Source organism: Hyperolius riggenbachi, chromosome 4 (assembly GCF_040937935.1).
Source record: "Hyperolius riggenbachi isolate aHypRig1 chromosome 4, aHypRig1.pri, whole genome shotgun sequence".
NCBI classification, from domain to species: Eukaryota; Metazoa; Chordata; class Amphibia; order Anura; family Hyperoliidae; genus Hyperolius; species Hyperolius riggenbachi.
The window spans coordinates 101303792-101323654 of NC_090649.1; the positions used below are offsets into that span (position 1 = coordinate 101303792).

At 42.6% G+C, this 19863-nt stretch overlaps 1 protein-coding gene across 1 annotated transcript in view; it reads left to right on the top strand.

Annotated features, from left to right (window-relative positions):
* EIPR1 (EARP complex and GARP complex interacting protein 1) overlaps positions 1–19863 on the top strand; it is a 316345-nt gene that overhangs the window by 220214 nt on the left and 76268 nt on the right. Inside the window, exon 5 of the mRNA XM_068280351.1 lies at positions 1534–1633. Within this exon, the coding sequence (XP_068136452.1) occupies positions 1534–1633 (100 nt within the window). The remainder of the gene's footprint in view (positions 1–1533; positions 1634–19863) is intronic.

A 19863-nucleotide genomic window follows, 5' to 3' on the forward strand; every position in this document is an offset into this window, starting at 1 on the left:
AGACACTCCGGGCGCATCTATGATTGCACTTACGCGTCCCGGTGTTAAAATCGCATGTAGTATTATCCTTTGCCAATGCCCATTTGCCTGAAGTGTGGGTAGGGAAGTCCGCGGAGAAACCGCTCCTGATCCTCCCTCTAGCCGCAGGGTGTATGCCGCTTGTGCGCACTGCTCAATCCCGACCGGATTGAGCAGTGCGCACAAGCGGCATACACCCTGCGGCTAGAGGGAGGATCAGGAGCGGTTTCTCCGCGGACTTCCCTACCCACACTTCAGGCAAATTGGCATTGGCAAAGGATAATACTACATGCGATTTTAACACCGGGACGCGTAAGTGCAATCATAGATGCGCCCGGAGTGTCTGTATAACAGGATTACGCTATGTTATGTTTTTATGTCGTTTTATGAAGCTGTTTTACATTGGAATAAATGAAGACTTATGTCGATTTGGTGTTATGGGATTTACTGGCAGTGGGCCAAAAGTGATTTCTCCACCTGCAATTCGAGGTGGGCTACATCTGGTGAGCGTTTTGGCATGTATTAGTCGGGGACTGTCACGGAATGAGCACTGAATGAGAGCACCTGACACGGATGTGAATTGTCACTTGGGCTAACGTGCATGCAAAGTGAAGAATTTTAATGTTACAGAACGGTATCACCCTATGTGAAGCTTTTTTTGCAGGTCAAGGATATAGTTTGTTTGCAAGGTTGAAGGCACAGGTGTGAGGAGCGCAACAGTAATTATATATTTTGATCTTTCCTGGACTGGACTTTCTGGAGCGATCTCACATACTGGTGCAGGCAGTTACATGTGTCAAGTTTAACTGTGGCGCGGTGTTTTTTATTTGATTTGCTTACACATAACATGACCCTTATCAAAGACTCTCATATACTTATGCTTGCCTGTTTTTTTCTGCTTACAACACACCACCTTAAATTGACATTTGACTTGCTGTCTTATTTATCTCACCCCTTCATGGGACAATTGTAACAAGATAATCAGTGTTACTCACTTCACCTGTCAGTTATTTTAGTGTTGAATCGCATGGGTGCATTTTTAGTTTCAAATAGTTTTATTGACAAAGAGTCACATTATAAATTTACAAACAACAAAGAGAAGTCCCAATGGGACACAGGAAAATACATCCAATAACATAATAACATGTGAACAACACATACAATGAACAAGCATTTCCATTACATAAAACATAGTTAGACCATGGCAGCATAAATCATAAAATATCAGATCAGTCTTAACTGAGGCAAAATATTTCTATGAAAGAGACGCACTTCGGGGATCTGGAGTAGCCCTGATAACCCCTTATAAGAGGAGGGTATTAAACCAAAAGGGTCATAGCCCGCAGGCCTCCCTCGCCATGCACTGTAAGCCAAGGCTGACAGGTTGAGGAAAACTTTAAAAATATCATTAGTGATGGCTATAAGTATGGGTGCATTTCTAATGTATACATTCTGGTAAAAAAAAATGCTTGCATGAATAAATGCTTATTTCTTTGTCTGTGTTTTCTCCGATAGCATTACCTGGGAGCCTCTGGGCGATGGAACTAAATTGATGTCGCTGGCCGAAAACTATTTGATGATCTGGGACTTACAAGAAAGCTCAACTAATGCGGTGGTAAGTTATGCTTCTTGCATTATAGCACTATATATGCATATACTGCAGATGGGTCACTGATGTGCTTAGATACGAAAAAAATGAACTGCAATAAATATATATATACACACACATATATACACACTGTTTTATCCCTTTTTATGTGCTTTCTGAGTAGATTTTATCTTGTTTATACTGGGGAGATGAGGTGATGTTACACCTTAAAGGAAAAGAACACAGAGTAGCAGCCGCCCTGGAGAAGTATCGCGGTCGTGCCACCATCACTTCACTCTGCACTTCAGAAGTGTGCTTGTAAGAGCGTAGTGTGCGCCTGCTGGTTTAACCACTTTAGCCTTCAGTCGTTTTTCACCTTCTGCATCCAAGAAATTTTCACTCCCATTCATTCGCCAATAACTTTATCACTACTTATCACAATGAATGATTTTTTTCAAATTGCATTTTAACAGGAATATTAAGAAAAAAATGGAAAAAAAAACATTATTTATAAGTTTTCGGCCATTATAGTTTTAAAATAATACACGCTACCATAATTAAAACCTACGGATTTTATTTGTCCGGGTTATTACACCATTTAAATTATGTCCCTATCACAATGTATGGCGCCAATATTTTATTTGGAAATAAAGGTGCATTCTTTTAGTTTTGCATCCATCACTATTTACAAGTTTATAATTTAAAAAATATTAGTTGTATACCCTCTTCACATGTATATTAAAAAAGTTCAGACTCTTAGGCCTGGTGCACACCGAGCGGTTTTTGAAGCGTTTCGCAAACCGCTTTTACCTGTGAAAATGCTTGGCTAATGTATTTCAATGGGCTGGTGCACACCAGCGGTTTGCGATTTTTAGCAAGCCGCAAATGTGGGTCCTGCAGCACGTTTGCGGTTTGCAGAAGCGTTTCTGCCTCAATGTAAAGTATAGGAAAAGCTCAAACCGCTCTAAAAAACGCTAGATCAGAGCGGGTTTCCAGGCGTTTTTGTAACAGTAGCTGTTCAGTAACAGCTTTTTACTGTAACAATATTTGTAATCTGCTACACAAAAACGCTCCAAAAAACGCTAGGCATGTTTATAAAACCTCTCTAAACATGCCTAGAATCTCTCTGAAATCTGCTCCAAAAACCTCTAGAGTTTTGAGGATCTGCTAGCGGTTTTGGTGTGCACTGGGCCTTGGGTAACTATTTGTTTTTTTGGGTTTGTTTTAGTTAAAAATTTTATTTGGGTATTTTTTGGGTGTGGGAGTTATTTTAACTATAATTTATTGTGTCTTTTTGTAATAAAAATGTATGTGCATGTAGTTTTACTATTTGGCCACAAGATGGCCACAGTGAGATTTTTCGTTTTTCTATCCTGCGAGCGAGCACTCACAGGAACTATAAGGAGGACATGATTTTTTTTTTCTCAGAAAGACCGCAGCCTCTAAAAATAAGCCGTCGGTTTTTCTACTGGGGACTTAGATCAATGAATGGGAACTATGTTCCCATTCATTGCTCTCCGGGCTAACGGTGGCGGGGGCGCATGTGTGCGTGCGCAGCACCGCAGCAGCAGCCTTTTGGACGTGAAAGCCACGTCCAAAAGGCTAACATGACCTACGCTGATTGAGGGCATTAGCTTTAGTGAATCTACCCCAAAGTCCCTGAAATCTAGGAGAAAGAAGGATGAAATTGTACTCACAAAGGTGAGTTGCTGGAAGGACCAACAAGCCACATCAGGCAGTTGGAGAAAATTAAAGCCCGTCTCCTCTCAGGTGTCCCAAATGTGACGTGTTGGTGCTCGCTTTATTGAAAAAGTTACTGGTCTTTATATGGCCAAGCCACTGTAGACCAATGGCCTTCCAGAAGGACGCTCCATGGTTTTAGATTTACAGCAGTTGGTACGTAACTTGCCCTGAGGAAGTGGGCTTGTACTCACGAAACGCATTGCCTGTGCTAAATAAATTGTTTTTGCAATACACTTCAGGGTTTTGTCATGTGAGAAGTAAGCAACTTCCACTTTGTTTTCATCTTATTAATTTTTAACAGAATTTTATCCTTTCTGGGTGCGTCTTCATCCTTGTTGTCTTGTATATACTGTGTGTCTGAGTATACGCTATTGTCTCTGGGCCGGAAGGCAATTTGGGAATCTGTTAAGTTGAACACCCTAAAGCTTGGCCATAAACTGTTAGATTTTCATGTCATATCGATAATTTTCAGCAATTTATTAATCAAATCCCACAGAACTCTATTCTTGCACATAGTGTCCAATCTATAAAAATGATCGATTTTGACCCCAAAAAAATTGAAACTTACTAAATTGAACTTCTTAGAAAATTTCTATGCATTCAATGAAATAACATTTGTTACCAGTTGATCTCTATAGGCCAGTCTGCTTCTGATTGGGTACCAACACCCCCCCCCCCCATCCCCCAGGACAAAGCACTGCACATGCACTAGTTGCAAAGTGTTAAATGGGAGCGGTTGACCATAAAGTAAACTTACAGTTTTTGTACACAGCAGAGACAGGCAGCGCTGCTTAGGACAAACTGCATCTAAATGACTAGCTACATTAGTGTGCAGAGCCCTACTTATAGGCAACATTCACATCCTGCATTTCAATCAGATGCACCACATTACCATGGTTGGATGTTGTTTTCCATAATAGTTTGGTTGCAAATTACCTAGTACTTGACCCTTCCACCACAATGAGGTCAACCTCTGCTGTGTACAAAAGTAGATATCTATAGACCGCCAGGAAACACGAACTGGAAGTGCAGCAGTCATGCACATGTAATGGCTCAGAGACCTTCTCTTCAAGTAAGCAATGGTTGTTCTGATAGGTATGTACGTCATACTCTACCCATCCGCCCACATAAGTGGTGGTGTGTGATATTCTGTAACATTCTCTATATGCGTATGACCAGTTACAAGTGTGTGGTCCCCAATGACAGGAAATGTTTATGTAACTGAGTTGTTTGCAGCTTTTCGATCTTGTAATCGGGATTGCATGGTGCTGTGTTCTGTAGCCAGTGTAGATGTAAATCCTGCAGGCCAGGGATCTTCAAATTGGAATGCAAATGGCATGTATGGACTGTGAAATAGCTGGTGTCATGCACAGCTTATTAGTTGGGTTTAGGCATCTGTTCCAGAGCTGCTCCCTCAAATTATTGTAAACATTGCACCGAGCATCATATTCCTAACCGTGATGCAACCATAGCAACCATAAAATAAACAGATGGCAATGTTAATCTGTTCAGAATCACAATCTGGAAACACTAAGCCCGATGTATAAATACTGGTGAAAGGGAAATAGGATGGTGTTGCCCTCAGCAACCAGTCAGGTGTGTTCATTTTGTTACTTGCACTGGAAGAATGACAGCTGGCATCTGATTAATTGCTACAAATCCCACCTTATCGTTAGCATGCAGTGTAGGCTTAAGGCTAATAATTTAAACGTATGCTACAGCCGAATAGTCAAATTTAACTTGGAAATGCATTTGGGGGCATAGCCTTCCCCCAGGCTCCTTCATTTTGGTATAACTGATTACCTTTCCCTATAAAATGTCTTGTTTAACAGTAATCTTGTGCTCTTGGACACCTTAAATTGAGTCTTAAAACTCCAGCATTTAGTCAAAGTTTCTTTCCACTCGCTAAGACTTAGTTCACACATGTATGTTTGGAGGGCAGACCGGTTGAGAGCGTTAAAGAGACTCCGTAACAAAAATTGCATCCTGTTTTTTATCATCCTACAAGTTCTAAAAGCTATTCTAATGTGTTCTGGCTTACTGCAACACTTTCTACTATAACAGTCTCTGTAATAAATCAATGTATCTTTCCCCTGTCAGACTTGTCGGCCTGTGTCTGGAAGGCTGCCAAGTTCTTCAGTGTTGTGGTTCTGTGATTAATCTCCCCCCTCCAGGCCCCTCTCTGCACACTGCCTGTGTGTTATTTAGATTATGGCAGATTCTCTCTTCTCTCTTATCTTTTACAAGCTGGATAAATCGTCCTCTGAGCTGGCTGGGCTTTCACATACTGAGGATTACAGACAAGGGCAAAGCTGTTTGCAAGAAGAAAAGAGCAGCCTGAAACTTCAGTGCATGAGAGCAGAAGGGGGAAAGAAACACACAATGATCTCTTGAGATATAAAAGGAAGGGTGTATACAGCCTGCTTGTGTATGGATGTATTTTCTATGTGTGGACATACTGTACATCAACCTACTTCCTGTTTTGGTGGCCATTTTGTTTGTTTATAAACAAACTTTTTAAAACTGTTTTTAACCACTTTTAATGCGGCGGGTAGCGGCAAAATTGTGACAGAGGGTAATAGGAGATGTCCCCTAACGCACTGGTATGTTTACTTTTGTGCGATTTTAACAATACAGATTCTCTTTAAGAGGCTGCATACTGAGTTAGGAGAGCATTAGCTGCCCTCAACTGAAAACATTTTTATGGGATTGTGGCGAACTGTGGTAGTTTTCACAAAGGCCTCAATTCACTAATCTTATCTCCTGTCTTTAATAACGTTTATAGAGTCATCTCCATGGTGATAAGGCACGTAGTATTCAGGAAATATTTTACTTTAGGCAAACCTAAAGTTAACTCTTCTGTCTTTAAGTTGAGCAAAGATCTCTAAAGTTAACTCTTCAATCCTTAAAGTAACTCCAGAATTCTAAAGTTAGACAGGCTGTTAATTAACTGTATGTGAAAATAACTATAGAGGAGGTAACTTAACTACAGAGGAGGTAACTCAAGGAATGCAGGGATAAAATAACTCTCTCACTGTGAAAACTTATCTCTACACCTTAATAAGGCAAGATCGATGTGTGGAGGTAAGTTTTCTCTTGCCTTATTATCTCCAGCATGATCTTAGTCACTAAGATCATGCTGGAGATAATAAGGCAAGAGAAAACTTACCTCCACACAGTGAGAGAGTTATCTTATCTCTTCATTCCTTAAGTTTCCTCCTCTGTAGTTATTTTCACATGCAGTTAATTAACAGCCTGTCTTTAACTTTAGAATTCTGTAGTTATTTTAAGTAATGAAGAGTTAACTTAAAGACAGAAGAGTAAACGTTAGGATTGCCTGAGGTAAAAGGTTTCCTGAATACTACATGCCTTATCACCATAGTGATCACTCTAGAAACTTTATTAAAGACAGGAGATAAGCTTAGTGAATTGAGGCCTTTGTGAGTTATGGAAGTGGCCAGCAGAAGCAGTTGAACAGTATATGGCATCCAAAGCTATCCAACGTGTGTGGCTGAAGTGTTGATCTCGGCGTGCTCAGTATCGAAGACAAAGAGGTTCAACATGCAATATTTTAGAGACAATACAGCACTTCTTGAGTTCACCTCTAATTTAATACTTTAGGGCAAACCAAATTTAAGGGCACAAATACAGACCTACCATTTCATGTACTTGTGAATGCTGAGGGGGTGGGGGGCACGGCCGACGATCCTCTCACCAAATGGCTTCTTTCGGGCCAAAGTGTGTCATGGCACTTTCCCAGAATGTAATTGCGTTAATGATGTTTTGTGTAGACCAACAGTTCAGTAAATTGTTGCAAGACAAATTTTGTAAGCAAAATTTTATGCCTGAGGAAAAAAATATGAACAGGAAGAAGGAACATTTTGGCAGGAGTGGAAACTGATTGAATTAAAATTAGCTTTTTTCTGCAGTCTGTGTGTGAAATGAGTAAAATGCGTTTCCCCATAGACAGATAGCTGGGCATTTGTATGATGGGGATTGTAGTCTGTAATACCATTGTACTGAGGGCACGCAGAGCTGATATGCGAGCCACTCGACAAACATAACACAGATTTTTGCAGTATCTTACTGTTATTGGATATGCTACAAAGCTCCCGTCCCAGTATTTTAACTCTTGACAAAACAGAAGTGTTGGTGATAGAGGTTCCACACTGCTAAAATCCAAAATGCTCCCCACTTCAAACTAGCAATTGGAGGAGATACCGTACAATATAAACACTGTGCGAAACCTTGTGGTGATCCTAGATGGAGAGCTAACACTCAGACAGCAAGAATCAGCTGTCATCAAGTCCTCATTCTTCCATCTGAGAACTGTAGTGAGAATTAAACATCTTATCCCAGCTGAAGACCTACCTACTCTAGTTCATGCATATGTATCCTCCCACCTAGACTACTGCAATGCCCTGTTCGTCAGGTCCCGGATAAGGTTCTGCGCCCCTTACAACTAGCAAAGAATGCCAGATTCCTAGCCAATGCCCCCTGCAGCTCACACATCTCCCCAGTACTGCAAACTCTTCACTGGTTGCCAGTAAAATGGAGAATCCATTTTAAGATCTGCCTGCTGACATTCAAAGCTATAAACCACATGGGACCCAAGTACATAGCAGATCTATTGGAACTATATGCCCCTCCACACACCCTCCACTCTGCCAATAAGATGAATTTGGTTATTCCCAGGAGTCACTTAAAAAAATTCCAGAATGGCAGTTTAACTGCCAATTTAGTAAGATACCAGCCAGACTCCCTACTCACTTGCACACTATTTTGTCAGTTGGACTTATCAACTGCCGTTCAGGAAATGCTTTTGAAAACAAAGAAATCCCTGATAATCTCCCGAGGAGTCCAAAAACCTGTCGGTTCTGTCAGATATTAACTGCTTACTTTTTTTGCTGTAGTGGTTCTTTAAAGGATCCTTGAGGTGAGAGAGAGATGGGGGGTGACATATTTATTTTTAAAGAATGCGCATTGCCTGGCTGTCCGGCAGATCCATTGCCTCTAATACTTTTAGCCGTAGACCCTAAACAAACATGCAGATCAGATGTTTCTGACCAGATTAGTTGCTTGCTTGTTTCAGGTGTGTTATTCGGGCACGAGTGAAAGAGGGGCAGGACAGCCAGGCAACTGGTATTGTTTAAAAGGAAATACGTATGGCAGCCTCCATATGTCTTTCACAGTACCTTTTTAAAGCCCTGTTGTATACATTTTATTTTTATAGTTAACCCTCATCTTGCTCTCCCAGCCAACCTACTTCTGTAACACCTAAACGAAGCCTCATTTGCCCATACTCGCTGTGGGGAATACTCAACTTTGGGAGTCACATGATTCCATGGTCCATGCAAGCAGCCACAGATCTGGAACCCCTTAAACTCTGATCTTGCTGTCCTAGCAATGCCCTCTCTTAACTTTTTCTGCATCTACCTGACAGAGCCACACCCTCCCCTGCATATCATACACAGTACACCGATGGGGGCACACATGGGTAAAGCCTAGTCCACACTTGCAGCTTTGGCTGCCCGAAACATTCATTTCAGGTGACCATACAGACATACTGCTTGTTTTCTTTTTTGCCAAGCTGCTTGTTCCGCTCTATGATGAGTGATGGGGGAGGACTGGCAGAGGTTAGCTGCATTAGGAAATGTCATGCTGGGAATAATCTACCTGATGGCCAACTACCAGTCTGTGGACATCACGGGATACCTGTGCACTCTGGAATGTCACCTAAAACAATCACAAGCTATAATTTTCTATAACAAAAGTTGCAGGTGTGTATAGGTCTTTAGATGTAGAGCTTCAGATCTCAGAAACATTTACAATTACATGTAACCATATTAATCCACCAAGTTCTGTATGTTTCCTTTTAATTCAGCCATGTGATCGGATTTCAAGTTGAGATGGTGAGAGAAGCTAATAACATGATGCAAAGTTAACATTTATTCTATGCAAATTTATGTAGATTCAAATTGGCCCAATCAAACATTGACAATTTAGATCAGTCCAAACAAAGATGCATAAATTAACCTACAATTTGCAACAGCTGACAATTATTGGCATCTCATTAACCATACCCACGCGCAGTATATGGTAGCACATTTAGTGGCATATATGCAAAAAGGGCGCCTGGAAATTTGTGTGGTGGAAATAGATGCTAGTATAATATCTGTAAATTTACTGTGCAGTGCTAATTCAGATCGTAAAATATTATTAAATGTTACTGGTATTTTACTACAGCTAAACCTAACCCTACTCTTACACAGAGCCCTCCCTTAACTAATGAATAACCCTACCCATCCCCCCTCCAGTGTCTAACCCTAACCAACGGCCCCCAAGCGATGCCTAGCCTTCAAAGACCCCTCACTGAAGCCAATTTTAACTGCTTCCAAAACTTGATGATTGAAATCTGCACCCTGTTTGGGAGCTGTTATTCCTTCCCTGGCATAGGTTTCAATTGTCCACTCGCTCTTGCACACTGACAGCAATGACAACATTTCATTGGCTCCTGACCCTGTGATTGCTGTAAGCCAATCACAGCAATCACATCACTTAAAGAGAAATCGTAACCAAGAATTGAACTTCATCCCAATCAATAGCTGATACCTCTTTTACCATGAGAAATATTTTCTTTTTCTCAAACGGATCACCAGGGGGCGAGGTATGGCTGATTTTGTGGTAAAACCCCTCCCACAGTGTAATGTCAGGACCATGGTTCTGATATAACACTGTGGGAGCCTTGTTGCATTGTGTGAAATAACAGCTGTTTACAGCTATTTCCAACTGCCAAAAAAGCAAGCAGCATCTCCTTCCACTGACATCACCTGCCAGCAGCAAAAAATGTCACCATGAGATGTCCGAATGTAAATCAGGGAGAGGAAGGATTTTTCCTTGGGCAAACACTGACTTAATCTGTTATACATAATTATTGTAAAAATAAAGCATTACATTATTTTCACTGGAGTCCCTCTTTTAACCACTTCGCATCCAGACCTTGTTTTCCCCTTATTGACCAGAGCAGTTTTGACGCTTTAGCGGTGTCCCTATTTAATCACCAATAACTTCATTTGTACTCGTGCCACATAAATGATCTATATATCTTTTTTTTCAAGACAAACTAAGCTTTCATTAGGGGGTATTTGGTCCCAAGTAAAATGTTCCTCTCTATGCATGTTAATGGGAAAAAGGGGGGAAAATAAAAAAAATCACTATTTCTCAATTTTGGACCAATTTCTGTTTAAAAATTAAAAGTGCGATTGACATAAAAACTGTGCCACCAGTTAAAGTCGCCCCAGTATAGATATCCAGATGTGTCCCCAGTATCACCCCATCCCCCCAGTATAGCCAGATGTGTCCCCAATATCAGCCCCCCAGCATAGCCAGATGAGTGCCCTGTGTTTGCCACCCCCAGAATAGATTGACAGATGCACCCCCAGGAATAGTGCCCCTCTTTATAGCCAGATGTGTCCCCAGATCCGGATTACCCCCATTATGGCCAGATGTACCCCCAGGATTAGCGCTGCCCCCCCATTATAGCCAAATGTGCCCCCAGTATTAAGGTATGCCCCCCCCCAGGTGCCCAGATGTGCAAAATTTGTAAACCCCCCCTTCCCTTGGTTACTCATATGTCCCCCAGTAAACATATATGCCCCCCTTTGCATATCCCCCTCCCCTCCCCCCAAGAATCTATACCCAGATGTCCCCCCCCCCCCCCATCAGGCAGCCCCCTCCATGCAGAGATAGTTTAAAAAAATGCACAAGCAAGCAGCCACACTCACCTACCTCGGTCCTGCGACTATCCTGAAGCCTGATCCTCCGATCACCGCTCTGCAGTCAGCCGCATATTGCCGGTAACCCGGGTCCCAGCTTGATGACGTCATCAAGCCGGGACCCGGATTTCCGGCAATATGCGGCTGACTGCAGAGCGGTGATCGGAGGATCAGACTTCACGACAGTCGCAGGACCGAGGTAGGTGAGTGTGGCTGCTTGCTTGTGCATTTTTTTTAACTGTTTGTGCGCCGAGGGGGACAGATGAAGGATCGCTGCAGTTCACTACTGCAGCGATCATTCATGGGAGGGGGGTGGACTAATTGGCCAAAAGGGAACATGTTCCCTTCCACCAATTAGTATTGCAGCTGACAGTGCCAGAGGGTGCGCTCTGAAGGGCACCCGACCGTGCACAGCAGGGCTGCAGCCAGGTCAGTATATCTACGTCGCTGTGGCTTGGAGGATGCCACAGCTGACGTAGATATACTGTAGTGGAGGGGAAAGTGGTTAAAGCAGCCAGAGCTGGCCGGTCCGCAAGAGGTTAAAAGAGCTCCACTGATGCGTAACCTTAAAAGACCCCCAGCTGGCACCTAACCTAACCTTAACTGTCCCCCTCCCTGCCGCAGACCCACCAATATAAACGAAAAATATTCAGCACTGTAGAAGTTTAAGCACCACAATAGGTGCCCGCAGACATTACCACTATGCATGTCATTTCCACCAGTTTAGGCTTGCTCCAGTTGATGAGGCAGCCGTCTCATTAATTCTGGCATCTGAACACATTTCCCTTATAATGGACCTCTTCACGTCACCTCTTATTGGCTACCATTTCGTAAAACCCCGAATGCAGAGCTGTACGAGTTCAGCCTCCCTGTTCACTTATAGATGGCCATTGTGCTTTATGAGGCATTGTTCAGTATAATCTTAGCTAGCCAGACTCGTATTAGAATCATTTCAGCAGAATGACTCCATGCAGACGTATTTTTCCTAGAGCTTGTGGAGGACAACCCAACTCTCACACTTTTACAACTGGAGCTCTTGACATCATTCACAGCGTTTCCAAGTCTGCTGCTCGTTTAGCATATGTGTTATTATTGTTATTATTCCTTGCTGGTGATAGGCAGTGACAAGGTGCCAAGCTCATATTAATTCCCAGTTTCTCCTCCGCTGTGCAATAAGCAGATACGCAGGCTGATTGTAAGGAAGCGATCATGCGAGTCACTGTGGGACGGTTGACATGAATTGAGGATCTGCAGACGGCGGCCCTCGCTTCAGTCGCTTGAACGCCGTGCCTGATGTGTGAGATCCGCAGCCCCTACCCTGTCTCCTTCCGACACGTTTCCAGCGCAGACGTCTCGTAATGAAGAGGGTGGGCAGTGTCAGAGCAAGCTGCATTTAATTAAGCCACACTGAATGCACTGGAAGCTAAATCCATTTAAACTAATGTCACATTATGTCAATTTACTTGATGAGGCATAGCAATCCGTCTTGGTAATGGCAGGTTGCAATGCTGCTTTGTATTATTAATGATAGACTGCAAATCATCATTGTACCGTATGGGGAGGTGTGGTGGGGGCCCGGCTGAAGAGGCACTCTCAGAAGGACGGCTTGGAATATGAGTTTTCTGGCTTTGTAGGGAAACATATATATACTTGCCTGGTGGATTGCTTAAGAATGGCTCATCCTTGTGAAAGCATTACCCGACTTACCCTGGCGTGATCGCTGAATGCATGGGTGGTCTGCCGCATGAGATTCAGCTCTTGAAATTGATGTGATTTGCTCTTTTTTCAGCTCCTGGATTTCTCGTCTGCCTTTCTAGCTGTCCAGATTAATACTTTTCTCGTTTTAATAGAAGCTCATTTTACTGCACAGTTAAAGAGGAACTTTAACCCAGGATTGAGCTTCATTCCAATCAGTAGCCGATGCCCCTTAAAGGGGCACTATGGCAAAAAAATTTAAAATTTCAAATATGTGCAAACATAACCAAATAAGCATTCATATTTAGATTAGATTAGATTATATTATATAACCAAATAAAAAGTTCTTTTTTTTCCAGAGGAAAATGAGCCATAAATTACTTTTCTCCTATGTTGCTGTCACTTACAGTAGGTAGTAGAAATCTGACAGAAGTGACAGGTTTTGGACTAGTCCATCTCTTCATAGGGGATTCTCAGCAAGGCTTTTATTTTTTATAAATATATTCCCTAAAAAGGATTTAAACAATGATGCCGGCCAGCTTCCCTGCTTGCTACACAGTTTTTTGCCACTTGGACAGAGCAACTGCCATTCACTAAGTGCTGTTGAAAATAAATAAAGCCCTGAGAATCCCCTATGAAGAGATGGACTAGTCCAAAACCTGTTGCTTCTGTGAGATTTCTACAACCTACTGTGACAGCAACATAGGAGAAAAGTAATTTATGGCTCATTTTACACTGGAAAAAAATGTACTTCTTATCTGTATATGTTTGCAAATATTTAAAATTTTACAATTTTTCGCCGTAGTGCCCCTTTCACCATGAGAAAGCTTGAACTTTTTCTCAAATAGATTATCAGGGACATCTGTATGGCTGATATTTTGGAGGAATCCCTCCCACAGTGTGATGTCAGGACCATGGTTCTGACAACTTACTGTGTACCCTTGTTGCATTGTGGGAAATAACAGCTGTTTCCAACTGCCAAACAAGCCATATCTCCCTCTGTGGAATGTTCATTTACTAAGAGTTCTACACGGTTTCATTGAAAGAAACAGTAATACAATATAGAACTGCCAAATGGTAAATAAAAAGGCAAAGCTAATATACAGCAATACAACCGATAGTATTTACTGAGAGTTCTATGGTTAGAGATCACCTGGCAGGACTAAAGATGATGCCATCCGTTATAAATTTCAGAATGTAAATCAGGGACAAGATTTTACAAAGGGCAAACACTGACTAAATAATATGTAAATTAATATTGTAAAAAAAAAAAAAAAAGCATTTTCTTTTTAATTATGTTATTTTCACTACAGTTCCTCTTTAAAGAGGCTTTCTTCCATATCAATGATGACCATTTGCCTTACCATTTTTAGGAACAACGTAGCTATACTGACTTGAAACCATTGAATTGTATATGAGGTGTGTTGAGTATTTACAATTTTCAAGTAGTGACAATGAACATACCAGTTCAGGTGTGTTGGGGATGTGTGGATTGGGTAAAGATACCTATGTTGCTATTATGAATGCACAACCGTGATTGAAACATGTTACCGTTGTCCAGCTGGTTGGAGGAGTCGTGGATCAGAACATAGCATATGTCAATGGTTCCTGTGATTGTAACAACGCCAGGCTCATCTAAAAGACAAGAGGAGACAAGAAGTCCAATGGTGCAGAATCGACTAAGATTCAGAAAAACAAATTGCTAAGGATGTATATACTGTGGTCACAGAGGTTGGTTGCAAATCCTTCAATCACCGTCAAAGCAGGCGGGAAATTAACCGTTACCACTCAGTTTTCCAGGTCTGTGACAGGAACTGGGTGATCCCACTCTGGAAGTTCTTTAAGACAACTAAAAAACTGTCACCTCTAAAGAGGTATGACAAGACACTTAAAACGGGTGGAGGCGCCCAATGCATAAAAAATAGGCTAGTAAGGTGTTAATCTTATAAACTTAGAGGTAATCTTAACTTTCTTGAAGAATTTGGACCAATTTCTTAAAAAAAAGGTATTTTATTCGAGCACATAAAATTGACAACGCATTCTGCGGGTGCTTGCCCGCTTCCTCAAGTCAGTGAAAAAACAGCTGCCTTAACTTCTATGGCTGTGTAGCAAGCATGAGTGCCTCTCTGTCTGTCACACTGGTCCAAATTCTTCAAGAGAGGTAAGATTACCTCACTGTTTATAAGATGAACAGCTTATTTTATGTGTTTGGAGGAGTGTTTGTCAATAGGCACACCTTGGAATAAAGAAAGTGTATATGTTAAAACAAAACCTATACGTAATAATCTGCACAAACCTTTTGGCCAGTGAAGGTAGAAGTAAACTTGCAAAACAGAAATAAACAGAAGACCTCCTTATACTAATCTTTATAACTTTCAGAATTTATAAGTTAAAGGGAACCCGAGGTGAGAGGGCTATGGAGGCTTGCAATATTTATTTACTTTACCAGTTGCCTGGCTGTCCTCCTTATCCTGTGTCTCTAATCCTTTTAGCAATAGACCCTGAATGAGCATGCAGCAGATCAGGTACTCTGATTCAGCTGACTCAGGTTTTTCTGGATTAGCCATATGCTTGTTCCAGGGTTTTGACTCAGACACCATCTATGCCAGAAGATCAACAGGACTGCCAGGCAACTTGCATTGTTTACAAGGAAATAAATATGGCAGCCTCCATACTAGGCCTGAAAGATAAATCGAATTTAAACCTAAATCGCGATTACCAAGATCACAATTTCGGAATCGTCAAAGCAGCGATTTCTGTGATTACACAATTTTCACTAGGGAAGTTTGAAGAAGCAGCTTCAAACTTAGCCCAAGTCCGGGCGCGTGCGGCCCGCTGCATCGGCAGTATTGGATATACCTTCCGCACTAGTCCAACGCTGCCATCTGCCGACTCTTGTGCACGGCATACTTCTTGGTTCCTGTATGTCACATGAGATACAGGAAGTATGTTGTGCATTAGAGCCTGCAAGAGGCGAAGTGGATAGATGGGCATCGCTGGACTCTTGCTGGAAGGTATGTCCAGCACTGCCATAGCTTTGGGGCACAGGGCGGGCAAAGAGAGACATAGGGCGGGCACAGAGAGAAACACAGAGCGGGCACAGAGAGAAACACAGAACGAGCACACAGAGAGACACAAACAAAGGGGACACAAAGAGAGATGGGGACAGATGCGCACAGAGAAGGGGAACAAGGCTTTATTTAAAGGAATTCGTGAATCGAATCGAAATCATGATTTTGGACAGAAATCATTCAATTTTTCACTAAAATCGTTCAGGCTCACCTGGGGTTCCCTGTAACCTGTATTTCAAAGGGTAAAGGAAGGGTGGGGGTTGATCAGTTTTAACAGTAGATGTCCAAGATATGTTAGATGTGAACAAAAGAAGCCCTGAGGGATCTGTGATTTTTGTGTGTGTAACCTCAATAAACGCTTTTTGAGCCGGTCCATGAGAAAGGTCCAGGAGGAGAGGACAGTGACTTAATCTTCACCAGTAATCGAACAATACCTTAACGGACATTTGAAGTGAGAGGGACATGGAGGCTACCGTATTAATTTAGTTTTGAACAATACCAGTTTCCTTGCAGTCCTGCTGATCCTCTACCTCTAATACTTTTAGCCATAGACCTGAACAAACATGAAGATCAGATGTTTGCAAAATTGTTTGAGAAAACAGAAAGCCGGCACTGCAATAGCTGTACTATGCAAATGCTATACGGTAAATACAGGGCATGCCACGGCACCAACAAAGCTAGCCTGCTCTGGGTGCCGAAAGTAGTGAGTAACGCACCAACAAAGAAAAACTAATTGCGTCCGTGCCAGATGCAATTTGTTTTTGGTTTTTTTTGTTAGTTTTTTATGGTGCATTGAGATCAGATGTTTCATTGAAGTTTTACTGGGTTAGCTGCATGCTTGTTTCAGGTGTGTGATTCAGACACTACAGATGCATGACTGATCAGCAGCACTGTTGGGCAACTGATATTGTTTAAAGGAAAATAAATATAGCAGCCTCCACATCGCTCTCCCTCATAGCAGTTCCAGCAACAATGGGGCCCCTGGGCAAAATTAACCTGGGGCCCCCCAACAGAGACCCCCCTCCAGACCAAAAAGTGGCATTAGTGGTCTTTTGTTGCAACGAACAATTTCCCCTTTGCCTCCATGGTGGCGCCGGCCCTGCTCTCACTTCAAGTGTCCTTTAACCTCCCTGACGGTGTGATTATTTCCTCATTTTAGGGTCTAAAAGCGGTACAGTTTTTTTATGTGCTTTTAAACCATAAAAGCAGACAAAGATCATACCACAGAGAGATCTGCAGATGCCCCTGAACATTACTTACCTCCCTGGGATCCATTGCTGCAATTCTTTCTCCAGTCCTCTGGGCGGTGCTCTACTCCTATGGTGAGATCGCCGTCTGTTGTCATGTGACAAATGGCAATCTCACCCAAGGGATCAAGAGCCTCGGTGGACTGGAAGAAGACTAGTGTGTGGACCTTGGAGAGGTAAGTTACAAACGCACACTGTAGGCACACTCTACATACACCTACCAGCTACAATCCTGAGCCGGGCTCGGGGTTACCGCTAACTGCATCTTTTTTCCCACCCCTAGCCTTGCTCGGGCGTACCACCAAGGAGGTTAATAGAAATGTCAATTTAAAAAGTAGGACTTTCTACTTTGTTTTTAATTACTACTTATACTCAATCTAAGCTGGGCTGCTGGTATTATCAGGTTTTAGCCCTGCTGCCTCATTCCACACGTTCTCACATTTCCCAGCACTGTCACATAAGAACAGGGAAGAATATCATTCCATCACTCTCTCCAAGTCTCCCAGAACTTCTTCTGCAAATATGCTCAGGTGTGTTCCCCAGAGAGGACTACATTCACAGTAGCTGTCCTCGGGATCACACCTTGCAGGGGCGTGGGACGGTGGGACTATGACTAACCTGTGAGGCTGGGGAAGCAGCTTAGAAGTGTTCCTGTAGTTTAACAAATGATTTCATGCTCACAATGTATTCTTTGCCATATTAACTTCACAAGTACATCTTACACGACTGTGCTGCTAAGGGAGGAATAGAGTAAAAGCTCGCAGCACAGGCTCATTTTTGGAAATCCAAAGTAAAGATTTCTAACCTTCTTCAACTGATCTACATAAACATGAACTGTTGTCAGACCTGGTGGGCAAATCAGGCAAAGCTCTTCTGTTTTAGGCCACTCATGTCATAGCCCAATCTTTGCTTATTTGCTTGGTATGAAAGTAGACATCACACTGTCAGAAGTCACTGCCTTACATACTCACTGACTGCTTGAAGGATAATCTAATGATGGCAAAGTCCCCGATATCCAGCACAGGCGGGGATTGCCTGATGCCAGTTACATGTGCTTGCTAATTGCTTAAAGGATACCCGAGGTGAAGTGACGTGAGATAGACATGGGTATGTGCAATGCCTGGCACACAAATAACTATGCTGTGTTCCATTTTTTCTTTTTCTGCCTGAAAGAGTTAACTATCAGGTATGTAAGTGGCTGACTCAGTCCTGACCCTCACTGATAAGAAATTCCAACTATAAAACACTTTCCTAGCAGAAAATGTCTTCTGAGAGCAGGAAAGAGATAAGAGTCAATAGTTCATAGATTTTAGCTCTGGTATACTTCAATGAATGTGTCATGGAGCAAAAACAATAAAACAGTTAAAACTTAAAAAGTAGATTTAAACATAAAATAAAACTAGAATATCTTAAAAAGTCCCCCTGTGAAACTTTTGGATGGGCTCCCCCCAACTCTTCACTCCCTCCCCCCAATTTCCCACACTAGTGTCGATGAAGCTCGGGGAATCCTCATGGGCCTGCAGACTGCAGTGCTGCTGCTAATTCTCTGGACTCCGGCACCAGCAACGGTGAGCATACCATTAGCGTCCCTCTATAGGCTCCCAGTGGAGTCATGTGACACTGGGAGCCTATAGATGGTCAGTAGTGTTCACCACGTGAGTGGAGAGGAGACGAGCGGTCCTTGTGCCCGGCAGAGGAACAGGTAATATGCGCTTCTGCTGCTGCCCACTCAGCAATTGCCAGTATGGAATGTGGAGGGGAGAGGGGAGGCACATGGGGGGATAGAGAAGCACCTCCTCATGCCAACATGGACGGGCCCCTGTGAGCTTCCCCCCCCCCTCCCTGCCCCACATGGGCTATAGTTATGCCACTGTTTTCTCATTATTAAATAGTTCCTCTCCCTGATTTACATTCTGAAATGTATCACTGGTGGGGACATCTTAAGTTCTGTCAGGTGATCTGTACTGAATGTTTGTTTATTGAGGGCTCTTTGAACAGAGGGAGATATGGCACGCAATGAGCTTCACAGACAGCAATCTGTCAGTGTCAGGAACCGGCCCGCGGCACGCCTGCGTATATGGTTCCCGACTGCGGGTTTGACCAGATTAAGCGGGGAACAGCCTTATTTAAGCTACAAACAAGGCTGGAACCCCTCAAACACTTCCCACTGCCACCACTAGCGTTGCTAGACACGTTCACTCAGCTATTGAGTGCTCTGCGTTTTCGTATTTGGGTCAGCTTTGCGCTTAGGCCAAATATGGGAACGCCACGCACCCACACACACACACAGTTGCAATCTTACACTGTCGTGAAGCAAAGACCCACTAACAGTCGTTCCGAACGATACTGTTAGCCACTCTGCTGTCGCTACTCGCACTGGCGTTGTTCGTACGTTGGGTCAGCTGCGCGCTTAGGCCAACGTATGACAAACGCCCCCACACACAATGCAATTACAATTTCATACGGTAGTGTTGCTCAAGCGTACAATTAGGCATGAACTTATACACGGTTACACTTCAGTCTCTTCTAGGCTATGAGTGTTAGTTTAGTACGGCAGAAGTCAAACTTATTAAATAATAATTTAATATTCTAGAAGAACATAGAACAATGCAGAACTTAATATATACAAAAAGATTACAAAAAGACAAAGTAAAAAAGTTACACAATTAAGAGTTACAAAGATACCACACACGGATATTTGCGTAAAAATAAACGGGGGAAAAAAG